Source organism: Neurospora tetrasperma (assembly GCF_000213175.1).
Source record: "Neurospora tetrasperma FGSC 2508 unplaced genomic scaffold NEUTE1scaffold_3, whole genome shotgun sequence".
NCBI classification, from domain to species: Eukaryota; Fungi; Ascomycota; class Sordariomycetes; order Sordariales; family Sordariaceae; genus Neurospora; species Neurospora tetrasperma.
Window position 1 is genome coordinate 3,319,043 of NW_009799101.1, and position 18,506 is coordinate 3,337,548.

At 52.0% G+C, this 18,506-nt stretch overlaps 6 protein-coding genes across 6 annotated transcripts; 3 read left to right on the forward strand and 3 right to left on the reverse strand.

The window, feature by feature from the left end:
• Positions 1 to 174: 174 nt before the first annotated feature.
• Positions 175 to 1,940, forward strand: NEUTE1DRAFT_63516 (uncharacterized protein; the record flags this gene model as incomplete). Its single annotated transcript, XM_009852815.1, has 2 exons — positions 175 to 650; positions 721 to 1,940. The coding sequence occupies 2 exons, from the start codon at positions 184 to 186 to the stop codon at positions 1,727 to 1,729; spliced, it is 1,476 nt and encodes a 491-aa protein (XP_009851117.1).
• An 81-nt stretch (positions 1,941 to 2,021) lies between these two features.
• Positions 2,022 to 3,007, reverse strand: NEUTE1DRAFT_122358 (pre-mRNA splicing factor ini1; the record flags this gene model as incomplete). Its single annotated transcript, XM_009852816.1, has 3 exons — positions 2,022 to 2,311; positions 2,423 to 2,696; positions 2,806 to 3,007. 3 exons carry the CDS (start codon positions 2,820 to 2,822, stop codon positions 2,276 to 2,278), a joined length of 327 nt encoding a protein of 108 aa, XP_009851118.1.
• A 593-nt stretch (positions 3,008 to 3,600) lies between these two features.
• Positions 3,601 to 5,078, forward strand: NEUTE1DRAFT_63521 (uncharacterized protein; the record flags this gene model as incomplete). Its single annotated transcript, XM_009852817.1, has 4 exons — positions 3,601 to 4,245; positions 4,313 to 4,381; positions 4,444 to 4,669; positions 4,778 to 5,078. 4 exons carry the CDS (start codon positions 3,601 to 3,603, stop codon positions 4,882 to 4,884), a joined length of 1,047 nt encoding a protein of 348 aa, XP_009851119.1.
• A 58-nt stretch (positions 5,079 to 5,136) lies between these two features.
• On the reverse strand, positions 5,137 to 6,607 carry NEUTE1DRAFT_117040 (uncharacterized protein; the record flags this gene model as incomplete). Its single annotated transcript, XM_009852818.1, has 2 exons — positions 5,137 to 6,438; positions 6,560 to 6,607. The coding sequence occupies one exon, from the start codon at positions 6,379 to 6,381 to the stop codon at positions 5,263 to 5,265; it is 1,119 nt and encodes a 372-aa protein (XP_009851120.1).
• A 1,095-nt stretch (positions 6,608 to 7,702) lies between these two features.
• On the reverse strand, positions 7,703 to 8,276 carry NEUTE1DRAFT_82208 (uncharacterized protein; the record flags this gene model as incomplete). The annotated part of the gene is made up of 3 exons (XM_009852819.1): positions 7,703 to 7,785; positions 7,850 to 7,973; positions 8,050 to 8,276. 3 exons carry the CDS (start codon positions 8,218 to 8,220, stop codon positions 7,703 to 7,705), a joined length of 378 nt encoding a protein of 125 aa, XP_009851121.1.
• A 1,322-nt stretch (positions 8,277 to 9,598) lies between these two features.
• NEUTE1DRAFT_82209 (uncharacterized protein) lies at positions 9,599 to 14,098 on the forward strand (the record flags this gene model as incomplete). Its single annotated transcript, XM_009852820.1, has 3 exons — positions 9,599 to 12,835; positions 12,891 to 13,558; positions 13,644 to 14,098. The coding sequence occupies 3 exons, from the start codon at positions 9,599 to 9,601 to the stop codon at positions 13,819 to 13,821; spliced, it is 4,083 nt and encodes a 1,360-aa protein (XP_009851122.1).
• Between the last annotated feature and the right edge of the window lie 4,408 nt (positions 14,099 to 18,506).

An 18,506-nucleotide genomic window follows, 5' to 3' on the forward strand; every position in this document is an offset into this window, starting at 1 on the left:
CCAATCGATCCCAGTTCGCTCCAACCCCCTCTCCAGGGCGCCCTTCCCCCGGTTTTTCCACTGTCTATCGCGCAGGGGCAATTGCAACAATTCCTTCGCATCGATTCATCAACAACTGAGGACTGAGGCAGTAAAATCACAATGGCTTCCAATCTCGATTCATCGTCCTATCTCAGTCCGAGCATGATCGGATCCGGAATCATGTCGTCCTCGCTCTCGTCGCTCTCGTCGTCCGTCTCCTCGGCGCGCCATCCGTCCTCGTCCAACATTTCCAAGGCTTACAGACAGGCCTCAACACTATTTCTCACCCGTCGACTACCCGAAGCCCTGTCCACTGTTCTACCTTTAATCACACCGTCTCCCTCCGAATCCGCTACTCCTGGGGATGTTGCTTCCGGCGCCGCCGCATTCGACCCGGCACCTGTCGCCAAGGCGTCGCGATCCACCCGGATAAAGGTGTGGAGTCTGTACCTGACTATCCTCAACGCGATTCTGGAGTTGAACTCGGACGAGGGCAAGGACGCCTTTGGCACACAGGAGTGGAGGGCTCTCTGCCACAAGGTGCGCGAGGGCGAGGTTTGGGAGGAAGTAGTACGCAGTGGATATCATGGATTCGAGGGAGATGTCGATGCGGATGTGGTTATCAACTTGTAAGTCGGCCAGCAACACCATCATTTCTGTCAGCCAGCCAACAAGGCACTAACACCCCCCATTTTACAGAGCCACCCTCCTCCTCGGCCACGCCAAAACCCAGACCCTCAACCAAAAACGTCTAGAAAACTATCTAGCCGCCGCCCGCACCCCCAATCTCGATCTGACGGACCGTCTCTCGGGTCCCTCTGGCCCGGGTGGTTCCTCCGCCTCTCCAGCCCGTCGCCTGCGCTCATCCTCCAAATCTGGAGTGGCGACCGGACATGGCGCTGACACCCCGCGAGACCTCAATGCGCGCGTCAAGATTCTCGAACTGTACACTTTGCATGTGCTCCCACGCAACGACGAGTGGGCGTGCGCGCGAGAGTTCATCAACATGAGCGCGGTCCTGGACGACGAGCGGAAAGAAGCTTTCATCCAGGCGCTGTACTCGCTGAAGGAGGAGCAGGAAGAAGCGGAGCGGAAAGCGCGCGAAAAGGAGGATGCGATTCGCAAGGACATTGAGAATGCGCGCAAGCTGAGGGCGGAGAACGAGGAGCGCGAAAGGAAGAGGTTGGAAGAAGAAAGGCAGAAGAGAGAGGCGGCGGGGGTGAACGCAAGTACGGCTGCTAGTGCAGGGAGCGGACCGACGACGGAAGGGGAATCGGGTGTTGAGGCCAAGGGGACGGGAACGGGGACGACGAAGAAACCGAATCTGAAGAAGAAGGCTTCCGCGTTGAAGAACGGGGGGGCCTCGTCGTCGTCGGCGTCTTCGAAACCGGCTAGGCCGTCAAGGAAGGGAGCGTCGTCACCGACTGCGACCAAGACGACGGGTTCTTCTTCGAGTGCGGTGGCCGGCCCTGGAATGGGCACGAAGGCGGCTTTGATACTGAACAATATCCGGTCGGTGTTGGATCAGGTTATGACGGCATTTCATGGGAACCCGTTCCTGCTGTACCGGACGCTGGCGTTCATTATCGGGTTCCTGCTGATGTTCAGTAAAAAGAGCGTGAGGGAGAGAATCACAAGAGTGGTGCAGCAAGGGTGGGGGAAAGTGAAGGCTACGGCTGGAATGGGGATGAAAGTTAGTTACATTTGATCCGAGCCCCTTTTTGCTGCTTGGGTATCAGTATTATTTTGGACATTGGGAGTAAGGGAGGGAATATTCCTGCTCTGATGATAATTAGCATTGCGGCTGTTGTCGCAGCAGGTTTTGGCATGCGACAGTTTTGTTTCGAGTCTATCGTTAATGGGTCATGCATCACGGAAAATAGCTTGTTTCGTTTTCAGTTCATAATCAGAAGAGATGACACAAACACTGTAACCTGATATGTGATGGCAACATTTCTAATTATTAACCAAAGCCCTGTTAGTGAACGCCTCATCAATGGTACGTACTTGCTTTTCAGCTTTGTCTTTCTCAACTCTGAGCCTGCCCTGTTATGCTATGTATGTAAACAAAACTCCCTAACGCCCTTGATGCCAAGTCAAATGCAGCTTGAGCTTGTGACAAATCCCTTTTCTCGAAGTTATATGCCCCTTCCAACATGGTTTCCATCCGTCACTCAGGAGCCCCTCTCATATCAGTAAATTAACCACCCCAAACAATCTTCTCACACAAGCCCATGCCCGGGCATCTCTATTGTTAAAATGTTCGATTTGTTTTCTTTTGGTAAAATAGCTATTGTGTGAAAACGTACTTCGTTAGCCTCTAATCTTCACGAGCACACCATCTCCAAGCACTTTACCCCACGGCAAGCGGGAAGGGGAGAGAAAGAAGAAGAGAACTTACATCCGTCCTGGAACTACCCAGGTTTATAATCTTGGGACACCCATCCCTGTCCTTTTCGAGTCTGGTGCACTCGAAGCAGTAGAACGCGTCCGAGATGCCCTCGCCGCCGCACACCACGCACTTGTTCTGGTAGTTGCCGAACGAGCACTCGTCGCAGATGCGCACCAGTGTCGTCGGCCGCACGTACGAGTCGCACACGGGGCACTTGCCATCGCACTTGTCGCAGAGACGGCCGATGGCGATGCCGGATTGTTTGCGGCACATTACTAGATCACTGTGGGGAAAGGGAGTGTTAGTATGTACATAATCGAGAGGGTTTATCAAGAAAGGGTCAAGCAGGGCTGGGTTGGGCAAGGAGGGAAGCGAGGATAAAAGAGACGTACGGATGATGGCGAGACATGGTGGGCTAGAGATTATGATGTGTTTTCGCGCCGGTGATGGTAGGCAGAAGGATTGAACTTCGGGTGAGATGGGCACGCGTGGTGCTGTCGCGTAGTATAAAGTGATCGCTCAGAGAATGCGCTGTACGGCGAATCTGGTCTCGAAATGGCACTTGTGGTTGTAGCCGAGGACGATAGGGAACGTGATGCAAGGCGAAAGATGCGATCACTGGCGATGATGTGGAATTGAATTTCGTCAGCCTCGGCGGCAAGTGGGTAGCGATGTGGCGTCTCTTCTCGCGTTTTCCGCGTTTTCTTTTGTCAGCCTCGTGGAAGAGCGGATCTTCAAATGCCAAGACATGCGACCGGTGCAGGAAAGTGGGGTTAGCTTCCCAGCTGCTTCCCCGAACAGTGGGATTCGAGCGGCCCCGAACAGCGGGCTACCCTGAATAATCCACTTTCGGGGGGAAGCTGCTCACTGTGATTCTCACTGGAGAAGTTCTGGACACAGGTCACTAACAATTTGGCTTCCATCAATCCACCAACACCAGTTTCCAACAACGAACGGGGCGTGTTGGAGATCAAACAGGGACCGGCCATTCGACATATATGGGAGAAGTACATTCGACCTTTAACTGCAACGCACAACAAAACCTTTTTGTCACGTCAATCACGTTTTCTGCCAATCACTTCCGAGCTATACCTTACAACTCCAACACCTTTGCTTCAGCTTCAACGCCAAGCTGCTGTCGATTTGCTTCAGACAACGCGACTGGGCTTTCCAACTCGGCACTACTCATGTCTTCGGAACAGAGGATGGAAACAGAGGACTTGTCTACCCAAAAAAGAAAGGCCACCTCCTCACCATCGCCAGAGGATGGCGTGGCTGCTAAGCGCACCAAACTGGAGGACGGGAACGTCCAGGACAGGATCAGTGAGATTGTTGAAGGGGAAGCGACGCCAAAAACCGGCAGGACAGAGGAACCTGTAAAGGACTCGATGGAGGAGCCGGTCGCCACAGCGAGGGAGATCCACGCCACGTCAACTACCAAGGACAACGATCATCCAATGGAGAACGAAGCTGTGGCACGCGCCCAAGAGACCACAGTTCAAAGCCCAGTCACTACTAGGAGAGAGTCTGACGAGCAAAGGGAGCAGGCCGCACCGCCGTCTCGAAAGGCACCACTTAGCCCCGAACAAACGCGGAAGAATGTTAGCCTAGAGGAGAAGAAACGCGGCAGGCGCTTGTTTGGTGGTCTCCTCAACACTCTAAGTCAGACTACACCCAACAACTCACAGCAAAAGAGGAGAAAGGAGATTGAACGCCGCCAGCAGGAACGAGTGCAGCAGCAGAGAGTCGAGGATGATAGGCGCAGAACCGACCTGCTCGCTGAGCGCAGACGCTTCCGGGATGCCAAGCAGGTGGACTTCGAAGAGCGGATGGTGGGTTGTCCCTTGACAATGGACTGTTTGTTGGACATGCTTGCTAACAGACCCCCTTTAACTTTAGATGCACCGGCGGCATGAAAAGATGCTTATCTTGGCTCATAGTCTGCGAACTGTCAGCGAGCCGGTAGTTGTAAGAACTTGACCCCTGAGACAACGAACACGACTTGATTCGAGGGCTAATGATACTACTAGTACTACAAACCCTGGGAGCTCACCAAAGAACAAGAGCGTATCCTCGATGAACAAGTCCGCGAAGCCGAGGAGACTATTACCAGGGAGGTGCGCCAGTTCGAACTCAAACATGGAAGGCCGCCAAAGAATGAAGTCAAGGTCCCGCCAAAGTCTGAGATCCCGCCACCGCCACCATCACCACCATCAACCCATGTTGACGTTGTCCGGAATGAACAAGATCAAGTTGGTGAGCAGCCTAACAAGACTTCAGAAGATGCTAACCATGGTGCTGTTCCGTCATTGTCATCACAAGATCCAGCAGCAGCAGCAGCAGCAACCCTGAGCACAGGTACAGGCGATGACAAGGGCGTCATTGCCACTAGCATTGATACTACCACTCATGACCAGGACCATGATGGCGACGAGATGATACAAGACGGGGAGGATATGGTCATATACTAGAGGTAACTTTACCTATCCCCGCTTTGAAAATATATCCCAGTGTGGGTTCTGCCTGTCGGTTATTGTCGCCTTGGGTTTTGGTCTAAAACAACGGCTGTATTGTTGAAAGCTAGCTGGCTAGCCGATGTTCCATGACCGTCCAACGTCGGGGCCATATATGTGAAAGTAAAGGAGCATACCCCAACCAAGGAGGGCTGTGGGACGGAAGGAACGCCAATGTTACAAAAAGAGTACGCAATTGTTGTGGTTTACTTGCAGCCGCGGTTTTGGTAGATGCCCTACTAAGCAAAATACTTCCTTTGATAGCGTTCCCTAGAGCTTTTCTTCAACCAGCAGCCTAGTTACACAACATGAGAACATCAAGGCACCTCCGCTCGCTCAAAGCTTCGCATCCCCCTCAGTCAACACACCACCCAAAAACTCCGCAATAGCCTGGTTCACCTTGACCGGCTGCTCCCACAACGCCCAATGGCTAGCCTCCACCTCTCTCCTCATCAGCTTCTTCTCGAAGAACCTCTCCATGCCTTGGGCCATCGCCGGCGGCAAGGCCGCATCCCTCGTGGCCAGAACAAACAGCGCCGGCGGCTCCACAATCTTCTCCCCATTTGCGTTCTTCCCCCTCTTCTCCAACTGCTTCAACAGCTCCCTCTCATCCTCATAGTTCACCTCGCTGGTCCTATACCAATTCAGACCTCCCCTCATGCTTCCCCCATCATTACCCGCCACCTCCTTCACATAGTAATCCATCTCCTGCTCATCCAACAACGGGCTCTTGCCCATCTTGGGCAAGTTTTCAAACAAACAGCCCTTCTCCGTCGTGAACACGCGCTCCCCATCCGGTCCCTTGGCGCCATACATGCCACTCAAGAACTGCCTGATCTTCTCCTCGCCCTTTACCTGTGCTTCAAACTCGGGCCCCGACAACTGCAGCTGATAGCGGAAATTCGGCAGCACCGTCTCGACCTTTTGCTTCAGCGGGACGAACTCGCCCGCTCTCGGCGCCCAGAAGGGCGTGCAGACGGAGAACACGGCCCGTGTCACGTCGGGAAACCAGAGCGCAAACCGCCAGGCCACGGCGCCGCCCCAGTCGTGTCCACCCACAATAATTCCGCTTTCCTTCTCAATCTGCTGACGCCCACCGGGGACTTCGCTCTCCACCAGCTCGAGCAGGTCGTGGGTGACGGACTTGAACGAGTAGGCGGTCAGTTCCGCGGGCGACTCAGACCGGCCGAAGCCAGGCAGGTCGGGGACAATGACGCGTAGACCGAGAGATACAAGGAAGGGTACTTGGTAGCGCCAGCCGAAGGAGAGGTCGGGCCAGCCGTGGATGAGGAGGACGGTTCCGCGAGGTTGGGAGGCGTCGCCGCCATCGGTAGGAGGGGGAGGGGCGGAGAAGAGGTAGTGGTATTTCTTGCCGTTGATGGTGGCGGTTTTGGAGACGACGCGGGGGTCGTGGGGGGTGAGTTTGGGAGGGAAGTCTGCTGTGGATGCAGCCATTTTGGATGGACAGGATAAGTTGTTGATGAGAACTAAGTTCCAGTCAGATTGACTTTTCTTTTGCGAGTGGAAGTTAGCTAGATATGTTTTGGGTATTGGAGGATGATATCACGTTGAACACATGTGTGTCTTGTTCTGTTTAACAGCAGCACGAAATGAAAACTGGCAGTAAACGGACCTTTAAAGCAATGTGCCACGTATGTGTTGTCGAACCTCGGAGAGTTTTTGAATCATAAGCAAATAATCAGAGAGGTTATGTTGTCTTTGTCCCCCCCTTCTTATACATTTACCATTCAGACGTGTAGTGGGGAAATGGGGGTGGAGGGGAGGCAGCAACAACACCTTAGGTGCTCCATGCATACCCGCCAAGACCCTCAAGATACCTCGGAAAGAGGTGATCATCGAAACACGAAGACCCTTGCCTTTGCGCTTCGTATGTACTTGGCTCGTCGATTTGGCCGAGGCACAATTAAGCGAAGGGTACCTTTTTAAGTGGGTAAGGGAAGAGTGAGAGCTATTGGCTGTTGGGCGATGAGTAGACATGGGATCGGTAAGATGGTGGATTCAACACATCCAAGTTAGCTACCTACATGGTGCGATTGCAATAGATTCAGACTGGCAATGCAAAGGCAAGCGGTGAAGAATGGATAACAGATCGACTGGAAGACAGGAATCTTTCAAGATTGAATCATGCCTCTATTTCCATCTTAGCCAAGGTGTACGTCTGTAGGGCTCACAGCTTCTGTCCCTGAACCACCGATTGCACTACACTCCAGCACGATTACCATCGTGAGGTAATCAGAAAGTACCTTTGCCTACATGGCACCAACATCTGTCTACATATCCATCTCTTCCACCCCCTCAAGTAGTGGTTTGGGGGCAAGGCTGTGCCTTACTGAAGACACCATCTGTAAACTCGTATCCACCCAACATTTCATGCCGTATCCATAGTCCAGCACCAAATGTACACGATCTCACGTGGCATCCAATGCGCTGTAATGCCTTGAATCCCCTGAGCGTCTGCTCAGCCTCTAGAATTGTACAACGCTCTACACGGGAGGTTACACCTCGTTCCCTGGTCAAGTCAAACTGAAGAAGCCTTCGGTGATCCGGGGACTGTCGTTATCGACGGTGCAACTGTGTGTCGAGTCCCTCAGCATAAAGTTAGCAGTACAGGCAAAACCTAGAAACTGATGAAGGACAAGTGGATCGTTGGGCATGTCGTTTACGTCGTTCATGTTGCTGTACTCGAGCTTATCGTATTGCAGCGTAGCTTTGGTGATTTTCGTGCCTGTCCAGCAACGATTTGTCTGCGACATGCTCACTTCAAGGTGAACTTCTGGCCGTTCACAAGGGGTGCTCCGGCAGTAGTGGTTTTGTTGGGCTTGCCACAGATTGCGCAGGCTATCGATAAGAATTAGTTCCTATTCATCTTTCAGAAACATCTAGCAAGGGTTTCAAGACGTACAGTTGGCGCGGTACGCGCATTTATTGCAAGAGGTGTGGCCTTGTGATACTTTTGCCTTACAGCGCGTACAAGTGCTGGAGTATTGAGCATAGGGGTTCTGAGCCGCCTTGGACAGCAGTTTGCTCTGTATGGTAAGGACCAGTTAGTACAGACGAATAGTTTGATATCTTCTGATGATGATAAGATGATCAAAAACTCACCTTTGTCACTCCTGTGTTGCCCAGAGTTGCCGACTTTTTGGGTCCCGTGGCCGAGCTCGATGATGACGATGTTGCCGCTGCTGGGGAGCCATAGTACATCTCACTCTTCTTCTTGACCGCCGGCGTGACGAGGGTCGTCTTTTCCTTCTTTTGGCACTTTGCGCAAACCATGTCGGATATATTTCTTTTCGAGCGTCTCTCCTATATTCCTTAGTCGAAGTGGTGAGCAAGCTTTTGTTGACGGTTGATGAGATAGCTCTACGTGGTTGGTGATGAATGAGGTCAGAGCACAACAGCGGCGGCAAGTTGAGGTGATGTCCGCTGGGGCGTTGTTACCATAGTGCCCTGTACACTACTGGCCGCCAAGCCCATGGCGCATCCCAGAGAACTTGAAGGGACCAAGAAGGCCTGCGCGTATGGTGGGGTAAAAGGGCCCCTACTGTCAGCCACTATCGCTTAGTCATGAGCTTAGCGTCCTCGTTTCCAGCCTCAAACACACCTCGGAGCATCATGATTGGGTGAAATGCATTCGAAACATCTTTATTCATAGCAACTGGCAATCCACGCATGGTGCCTAACAACGGTGACCCGCTAACAGGAGCGCTGTGACGTGCCTTGGCGGCTTTGGTCCCCTGGGAAGGCGATTGTGGTGTTAGTGGTGGGTGAGTGTCCCAGTCTTTGTAACCGGTACCCATGGTAGTGTACATTACGATTACGTGCAGCTTTTCAAGCCCACCACTCAGGCAATCCCTCCATCCCTGACATCCCCTGAATTCCAGAAGAAATAAAGTCTGCATCTTCAAACATCCAAAACATGGAACCTGCCCTTTCCTGAGGTCGCCAGACTTGGGTACCGACCGTTGGACTCTTTCTCAACATCCCGTCAGGGGGTGCATCTCAACTCATTGAACGTGACCAAGCAAACCGTATTGGCGCGTACCAGGAACCGTATCGACCGGGCCCGTTGCCTGGTACCTACCTCTATTCTAGATTGGTGTCTTGTATCATTGGTCTTCCTGTACTGGGGGGGCACCAGTTCGTTAATTCCACACGCGAATCCTGCGCTGAACGGCCGTCAAAGGAGGCTGTGCTGCATCTTCACTTAACTTCCCATGACACGGCGGCGGCACCTACTGCGCTAGTATCCAACCCACCATCCACTATCTCTCCGTACAATTCCCAACTCTCCAATTCAGCTTCCCCAAGTTCCACCTCACGCATTCTGTCGCAAAAAGAAACGTTCCTGCGGTCAACATACCTACCTAGGTACCTAGACTCATACCGACGCTACCCAGCGCTCGACCACATCCATCAAAGCTGCATTACACACGCGCTACCTACTCCGGCCCGAAATCAACAAGTGCCCGCCGTATCCGGATTCCTCCCCCTCGTCCACATTGAGTCCCCAGATGCTCCTATTCCCGCTATAGGCACGACTCCTCGCCTTTGTCTTCGAATCCCTCGCTTGTCTCCGCGACACCACCATCTCAGCTTGGTCTGACGGACTGTCCTACCGACAGCGTCCATTCTCCGGCTCCCCGTCTCCGGCATGGCGGCTGGCCGCCCCCCTCCTGGGGCCCCGTCGAGCGCTCAACACGACGATCTGCTGCTCGACTTCGGCAACGAACAACCATACTATGGCGGGGGACAAAGGTCGACCCTAAACGACGACGATCTCTTGCGACTACACAGCGATGATGCGCAAGGCGCCGCGCAACCTCGCCCGTCCGTATCCTACGATGACTTCGTCGGCTCCGGGCAAACAACACAACCAACAGCTACAAGACCTATACAGCCCGCGCCGGGCGCGACAGGCGGCGGAGGCCCAATTAGTCCATACCCTGATAGCAGGTCGCTGGACCGGCATTTCAGCCAAACGTCGGATCTCGGAAACTATCAACGCTATGCCGAGGACTCTGACGACTACCCTGACGAGAGTACCACGTCCTACTACCAACATGGCGGAGCTATCCCTCCGGACTCGGCGGCAGCCCGCGACAGCGCGCGCGCACGAAATAGCGTCCTGAGCATGGGTGGCGGTTTGATCGGTCGTGCCAAGAACATGCTTGGAATGGGCCCTGAGGGATACTCGGAGATGGACCTTCCCTTGACGGATCCGCGAGCGACCGCACGGGTAGACCACTCTCACGAGCCTCCTCCTCCCCAGAAGCCAGCCAAGAAGTTCGATTTCAAGTTTGGGTTTGGAGGCGGAAAGCCGGATCCAGCAACCCTTGGGCCCCGTATCATCCATCTCAACAACCCTCCCGCCAACAGCCTGAACAAGTATGTCGACAACCACGTCTCGACCGCCAAGTACAATTTTGCGACTTTCTTGCCCAAGTTCCTCTTCGAGCAGTTCTCCAAGTTCGCCAATATCTTCTTCTTATTTACCGCCGGTTTACAGCAGATTCCCGGCCTGTCTCCTACAAACAGATATACTACAATTGGTCCTCTAGCTGTTGTGCTCTTGGTTTCGGCGGGTAAAGAGATGGTCGAAGATTATCGGAGAAAACAGGCAGATAAGGCGCTCAATATGTCCAAGGCCCGGATCCTGAGGGGTTCGACATTCGAGGAAACGAAATGGATCAACGTCTCGGTTGGAGACATCATTCGAGTCGAATCTGAGGAGTCCTTCCCCGCCGATCTTGTTCTCTTGGCGAGTTCCGAGCCTGAGGGTCTTTGCTATATCGAAACCGCCAATCTCGACGGAGAGACCAACCTCAAGATTAAGCAAGCTCTGCCAGAAACGTCATCTATGGTTAGCTCCAGCGAGTTGAGTCGTCTGGGGGGCAGGATTCGCTCCGAGCAGCCCAACAGCAGTCTTTACACTTACGAAGCGACCTTGACCATGCAGGCTGGAGGTGGGGAGAAGGAGCTTCCTCTAAACCCCGAGCAGTTGCTTCTCCGTGGTGCTACTCTGCGCAACACCCCTTGGGTCCACGGTGTCGTTGTCTTCACTGGCCACGAGACCAAGCTGATGCGCAACGCCACGGCCGCGCCGATTAAGCGCACCAAGGTCGAGAGGCAGCTGAACACGCTCGTACTCTTCCTCGTCGGTATCCTTTTGATCTTCAGCGTGGTATCTACTGTCGGTGATCTCATCCAACGAAAGGTGGAGGGCGAGGAAGGTCTCGCTTATCTCTTCTTGGATCCTATGAACGGTGCCTCGGCTGTTGCTCGCATCTTCCTCAAGGACATGGTCACATACTGGGTTTTGTTTTCCGCTCTCGTTCCCATTTCGCTCTTCGTCACTATTGAAATGGTCAAGTATTGGCACGGCATTCTCATTAACGACGATCTTGATATGTATTATGACGTTAATGACACCCCTGCCAATTGCCGAACTTCCAGTCTGGTTGAGGAATTGGGCATGGTTGAGTTCGTCTTCTCAGACAAGACTGGTACCTTGACCTGCAACATGATGGAATATAGGCAATGCTCGATCGCTGGAATCATGTACGCCGACAAGGTGCCCGAGGATAGAATCCCGAGTGGTGAGGACGGAGAGGATGGAATCCACGACTTCAAGCAACTGCAGAAGAATCTCGAGAGCCACCAATCTGCGCAGGTCATTGACCAATTTCTCACCCTTCTCGCCATCTGCCATACTGTTATTCCGGAACAGGCTGAAGACGGAAGCATCAAGTACCAAGCCGCGTCACCAGATGAGGGAGCGCTTGTCGATGGCGCGGTACAGTTGGGCTACAGGTTCGTCGCTCGCAAGCCGCGCGCTGTTATCATCGAAGCCAACGGCCAGCAGCTTGAGTACGAGCTCTTGGCGGTCTGCGAATTCAACTCAACCAGAAAGAGAATGTCCACTATTTATCGTTGCCCTGACGGCAAGGTTCGTTGCTACTGCAAGGGCGCAGACACCGTCATCCTGGAAAGGCTCAATGACCAGAACCCCCACGTCGACGCCACCCTGCGACATCTTGAGGAATATGCTTCTGAGGGACTACGCACGCTCTGCTTGGCCATGAGGGAAATCCCGGAGCACGAATTCCAGGAGTGGATGAAGGTTTACGAGACGGCGCAGACGACCATTGGTGGTAATCGTGCAGATGAGCTGGACAAGGCTGCCGAACTCATCGAGCACGACTTCTACCTTCTTGGGGCCACCGCTATCGAGGATCGCTTGCAGGACGGTGTGCCCGAGACCATTCACACCCTCCAGGAAGCTGGCATCAAGGTTTGGGTCTTGACCGGTGACAGACAAGAGACCGCCATCAACATTGGCATGAGTTGCAAGTTGCTTAGTGAGGACATGATGCTGCTCATTGTCAACGAAGAGAATGCGGAAGCTACGCGGGATAATCTTCAGAAGAAGCTCGATGCCATCCGCAACCAGGGCGATGCCACCATTGAGATGGAGACCCTGGCTCTCGTTATTGACGGCAAATCGTTGACGTACGCTCTGGAGAAGGACATGGAGAAGCTCTTCCTTGATCTTGCCATCATGTGCAAGGCCGTTATCTGCTGCCGCGTTTCCCCTCTGCAAAAGGCCCTGGTCGTCAAGTTGGTCAAGAAGTATCAAAAGGAGTCGATTCTCCTCGCTATTGGCGACGGAGCCAACGATGTCTCTATGATTCAGGCTGCCCATATTGGTGTCGGTATCAGCGGTATGGAAGGTCTACAAGCTGCGCGCAGTGCCGATGTGTCTATTGCCCAGTTCCGTTACCTCCGCAAGTTGCTTCTCGTCCATGGCGCCTGGAGCTACCATCGTGTGTCGAAGACCATTTTGTTCTCTTTTTACAAGAACATTTGCCTTTATCTGACACAGTTTTGGGTATGTGTTCCATGCAGGTAACCATTTCTGATTCAAAAACACTGACCTGAAACAGTACACCTTCCAAAACGTCTTTTCCGGTGAAGTCATCTACGAATCCTGGACTCTCTCCTTCTACAACGTCTTTTTTACGGTCCTTCCGCCGCTCGCCCTTGGTATCCTCGATCAGTTCGTCTCTGCCCGCCTGCTCGACCGCTACCCGCAGCTCTACAACCTCGGCCAGCGCAACACCTTCTTCAAGATCCGTGTCTTCGGCGAATGGATCATCAACGCCGTTTACCACTCCATCATTCTCTATGTAGGTGGCTGTCTCTTCTGGCTCAACGACGGGCCTCAAGGTGACGGTTTCCCTGGCGGAAAGTGGGTCTGGGGTACAGCCATGTATGGTGCCGTCCTTCTTACCGTCCTCGGCAAAGCCGCGCTGGTGACCAACAACTGGACCAAGTACCACGTCATCGCCATCCCCGGTTCCATGGCTTTCTGGATCTTATTCGTGGCAGTCTATGGCGAGGTGGCGCCCAAGCTGAACATCAGTGTTGAGTACTTTGGCGTCATCCCCAGGCTGTTCACGAGCCCGATCTTCTGGATCGAGATGCCTACGCTGGCAATCCTCTGTTTGCTCAGAGATTTTGCGTGGAAGTTTAGCAAGCGGTTGTGGAGACCGGAGGCGTATCATCATGTGCAGGAGATTCAGAAGTATAACATTCAGGATTATAGGCCTCGGTATGTTTTTGCCATATATTTCGTTCCCCCCGCTCTCCTTACTTTTTACTCTGCCTCTATTCGATTGCTAACGTAAGGATAACAGTATGGAACAATTCCAAAAAGCCATCCGCAAAGTCCGCCAGGTCCAGCGCATGCGCAAGCAACGCGGTTATGCCTTTTCGCAGGCCGACGAGTCGCAGACCCGCGTGCTCCAGGCCTACGATACAACACAGCATCGTGGTCGGTATGGCGAGATGGCCAGTTCAAGACCGAATCAGTAAAAAAACAAAACAAAGCAGAAAGAACAAAAACAGCGAATGGGGTTGCGCTTAATGTATTGGGGTGTGAGGGACATGAATCAAAGTGTTTATGGACGGAGATGTGATGAATAGGTGACTGATGGACTGATTGATGGTGATGGATGGATTAAAGATGAAAAGAAATGGAAGGAAGAGACATCTTCTTTGCGTATCATGAGGGAGGCACGCAGACAGACTAGGCAGGCAAGCAGGCATGAAAGGGAGGTATAAGACAACTTATTTTTAATCGTTTTCTTTTTCTTCGCTCCATCTATGCTTGCGCTTTCCTCTACTGAGATGTTCTTGTGTATGTGATGTGGGGAGACAAAGGCGTGGGTTCATTGATTTCTGGTGACGAGTTTTCAACGCTCAAAGTGGCTTCATAACTCTCTGTTTTCAACAGTTAAAGCATATACGACCATACCCACTGGAAAACTCGGGATCCCGTCCGCTCTCCCATAGATAAGCCAGTGAGGGCCAGACTAGTAGTTGGGTCGGTGACGACCAGCGAATCCCTGGTGTTGTATGTTTTTGATCCTTTTTGTATCTTTGATTTTTTATTCTTTTTTACCCATTTCAATCGCCCATCCTTTCTTTTTCTCTCATGTACGTATGATTTAAAGGTAAACTAGGTTGAAGTTGGATTCTAGCTGGAACTTTTTGGTTTTGCCTAGCTAGGTGAATTGGCCGCATTTGCGGTAGATGAGGCTGTGACGGATACACATATTTAAGGGGTGTTGTGTTGTCGTTTGGTACTAGGTAAGTCAAAGGGGTAGCGCGAGCGCTGAAAGATAAGTACTTGTATGCAAGGAATGATGATGTTTGACACATATAATGTTGACGGCGAGTATTGCTGCTTATTATATCATTTCGTGCTGAGGGCATGAGAGTTTGGTACAATGTTCGAGCACAGGATGAAAACAACATGTCTGCCTTCCTACCTCCCTTGACTCCAAGTGGACTTGATATCTCGGAGTTGGAAACAATTCAAAGGCGTTGTATGTCTCATAGTTATCTTGATATCCCGAGGTATTGAAGAAAATAAGGTTGAAATGTAAACCCCTTCCATTCAATAAATGCCTGTACGTCAGGCTAATATGATATACAATATCCATCAGCGATACCACCGGTTGGAGTACCCGGTGGTATCGGATGATGTACTCGGGGAGTAGTAGCAGCATATTGCTTCTTGACAGGTTGCTTACCGATTACTTGTGTCTTTTGAGGTGAGAAGGGTAGCGAGATGACTCTCCCGGTAAGGGTATATGAGGGGGGTTGTTATCGTGGTTCATGGAGGCTGCAAAGGTACTTCTGTCCCCGAGATCTCACTCATCGTGTCGACAGCCAGGCGCGGCGCTCATGTGTTTATGAGATGTTTGCCTTCCTCTTCCTTGTCTTCAGTCATTGACCAGATCACATGCCAGGACGACATGATCGGTTCTGAATCTGTAATAGTGAGAGCAAGGCGACCCTTTCACGAAGCATGAAGGACATGGGAACTGGTCATAAGCTTCTATGCCCCCCTCCCACATAGTGTAGATGTTGCCTGTGTTTTGCCATCCGAACTCCGAACAAATGCCAGCGTTTGGCTCCCAAGCTACCAGGAGGAACCAGTGGTTCTCAGCCAGGTGTCCATTAGCTTACGCCAGCCGGACATACTGAGTACATACCTTGATGGCGATGAAGACCGAGATCCAAAGCCAGTTTCCATCGTCGAGTCGTCCGAGATGATCGTCGATCGAGGAATAACTTCCAGGAAGAACATCGGCAGTTCATATCCACGAGCCGCTTAGTAATGTGATGGATCCAGTCTGGCTGACTCTTCATGTACACAGTAGAGTCCCGTGAAGTCGCGCGATTTTCGTGCGTCTCTGTCTTCGTAGGATGAATCATAAACAGATTCCGATATGTCCGAGCATGAGGCAGGTATGCAGACAGGCGGTGGCGTGGGTGACCTAGTTCGATGTCTTCTCTTCAGGATATCGAAATCGCAAGAGTTCTCCAACTCCATGGCCCAGAAAATAGCACCAAAAGAGATGTGGAAGAATCCACAGGAAAACTTGCTCGCGGCCTCACACAGTGCCCGTCCATCTTGTCGCCGCCCAGCCAAGCGAGCCAGCCAACCAGCCCGGCACCATGTCCGACGACCGGCCGATCCCCGGCATCCCAGAACCGAGCCCAGCTACCGGGCCCCGTTTGGTGGCTGGGGCGATGGGTGGGTACACGTGCAAGATGCGGCATTTGCCTTGTCCGCGTTCTCTGGCTGGGTCTTTCTTTGGCCGACATTCACGAAATCATCCACGCTCTCACGTGTTTTGTGCAGCTTCGGGAGTTAAAGATCCCGGATCCATCAGAAAAACTGGGATAAGCCAAGTCTCATGCGGATGTCTCCGCTGGATTGCCACGGGCCGATGACGGCGATGGTCGCCAAACATGTGAAGCTAAAAAAAAAAACAAAAAAAAAAAAAAAACAGAAAGTTGGAAAGTTCCACAAGAAGCACGCAATACTGACGCGTTTTCACGTGGGGACTTCACAAGAGCTTGGCGGACGTGATGTCTGAAAATCTTGAGGAGAAGCATGGCGCTTTGGTGAACTTTTTGGAAGGCATAAGATATGGATCTTAGAAGGGACGAATGAGATGAGGCGGAAATAGGGTTACGTACAGGATGAGCCTGGCTCTAGTGTAACTGTCGGGGACATTGAGTGAACAAGTGAGACTGTTTCTCGACTTCGAAATCGGATCCAGGGTTCCAAAATTCCAGTTTGATATTGGTTCGAATTCGGCTCTGATACTTTACTGCACAACGATATTGTTGAACCTCCGAGATTTTGCATTTTTCTTCTTTCTTCCCCCCAGGCCGACCGACATGAACCTGATGATTGGCAAAAGTATGTACCTTCCTCTCTGGAGCATTTCGGCCGATGCTTCAGTTCGGCTCCAGACAAGGAAACTAAAAATAGAAAAAGGTTTGGTTGATGTCGAGGGGACGTGACGGTGTATCAGAAGCTACCCTAGCAACCCTGCAATGTCATTAGTGTAGGTGATAAAATCGGTAGTGTACTGTACATATGTAGTTAACCCCAACCCGTATGCGTTGCCCCCCCACCCTTCGCCAACCTCAAGACATGGGGAGATGAACGACAAGCGATGTCGCCTTTCGCCCGAGTAAAGTTTGCCTCTGTATCTCACGGGGCATCCATAGTAGTATACACTACAAAACCTATCTGTTAGAGACTCATCACTGCACGCCAAGAAGCCTAGACAACCAGGACGCGTATACTGGAAGCCAAGCCCGATCATCAATCCCTTTAATGGTGAACATGTGACATTTTAGCGCGGCAGGGTAAACGGATAATCGGTGGTCCCCCTTCTTAGAGGTTGACATTGTGAGGCATGGTGTACATGCAATACAAATACCTTGAAATCCCCAGGTTTTGCGGTACATGCGCTTTTGTCGCTGCTTGGGATGCGATGTAATTCATGTGGAGATACTCTCAAAATGAACCAATGGGCTCACCAGATAGCGCTGCTTGGCTGCGTCGACGAGTCGCCAGGTAGTGCAACCGGATAATTCGACTGTGTTCGATTCTTAATCGACTGTGTAGCTTTTCGCGGGCTGCCCCCCCAAATTAGTGTTAGGGTTAGGCGTTAGGGTTAGTTCCGGGGGTGCAGGGGGCCGGCGAGAGGCCCCCGCGTATGCATGAGAGTTTATCGCTTTAGAAAAGGTGGTTTTGAGCTCTCGTTGTCGTGGCTCGAAGTGATGTCTTTTGGTGAATGTTTGGTGATGGTTGCTGCTGGGCCAGATGGATGCCCAGAAATGCCCAGCTTTCGGTCTTGGCTCTCACTTTGTATGGGCTCCACACAGTCGATTAAGAATCGAACACAGTCGATTTATCCGGCTCGCAGGTAGTACAACCGGACGTAGAGGGTGGGGGACGCTAAGATGGACACATTTTTACCGTTAAAGGGATGGATGACCCTCGACGTTGTGCTTGCGGATCCCCTAGAAACTTACACTACAACCTGTTATAACGCATGTTGGATGAGAACAGAACAAACCAATGCGAAACGGAACCCCCCAAGTCATAGCAGAGACATATTATTCCATTTCGACAGTGCTGGCTGCGAAAGGAAGTCTCGGCGATGTTTGCCAGTCTAGTGGCTCAAGACTATCCAGCTGGTACAGCAATAGTATTCCGGCGTGCAGTCTTTAGTGTGGCAAACGTACGGCTAGTTGCTGATGTTTGACTTCAGAACTCTCTTTGGTATCTTGTGTCGTTCCTTTTTCAGTCAGCCCGGCGGTGACGTATAGACGGATGCATAACGGATGCATAACCGGGGTTTTGGCTCGGGAGGAACAGCTCATGGCTGTTAGGTAGGTCTGTCTAACGTCTGATGGCATTCCTCGAGTGAACGACGACAGTGACAATGAAAGGCTGTAACTGTGAGTAACCGTCTGGTCTATTTTTACCTTTTCTTTTCATCACTGATGGGATTTGATGCGCAAACAGGCCCATGGGTCAAGGTTCGTTAACCGCCCACGATACCATCACGCACATCTACGGACTGCGACCCTATCTTTAGTGTACTGTGATAATCCATCACAGAGGCCTTGGCAGGATGACTGGGATTAACTTACTGACGGCAAAGTGCAAAAAAGGACGA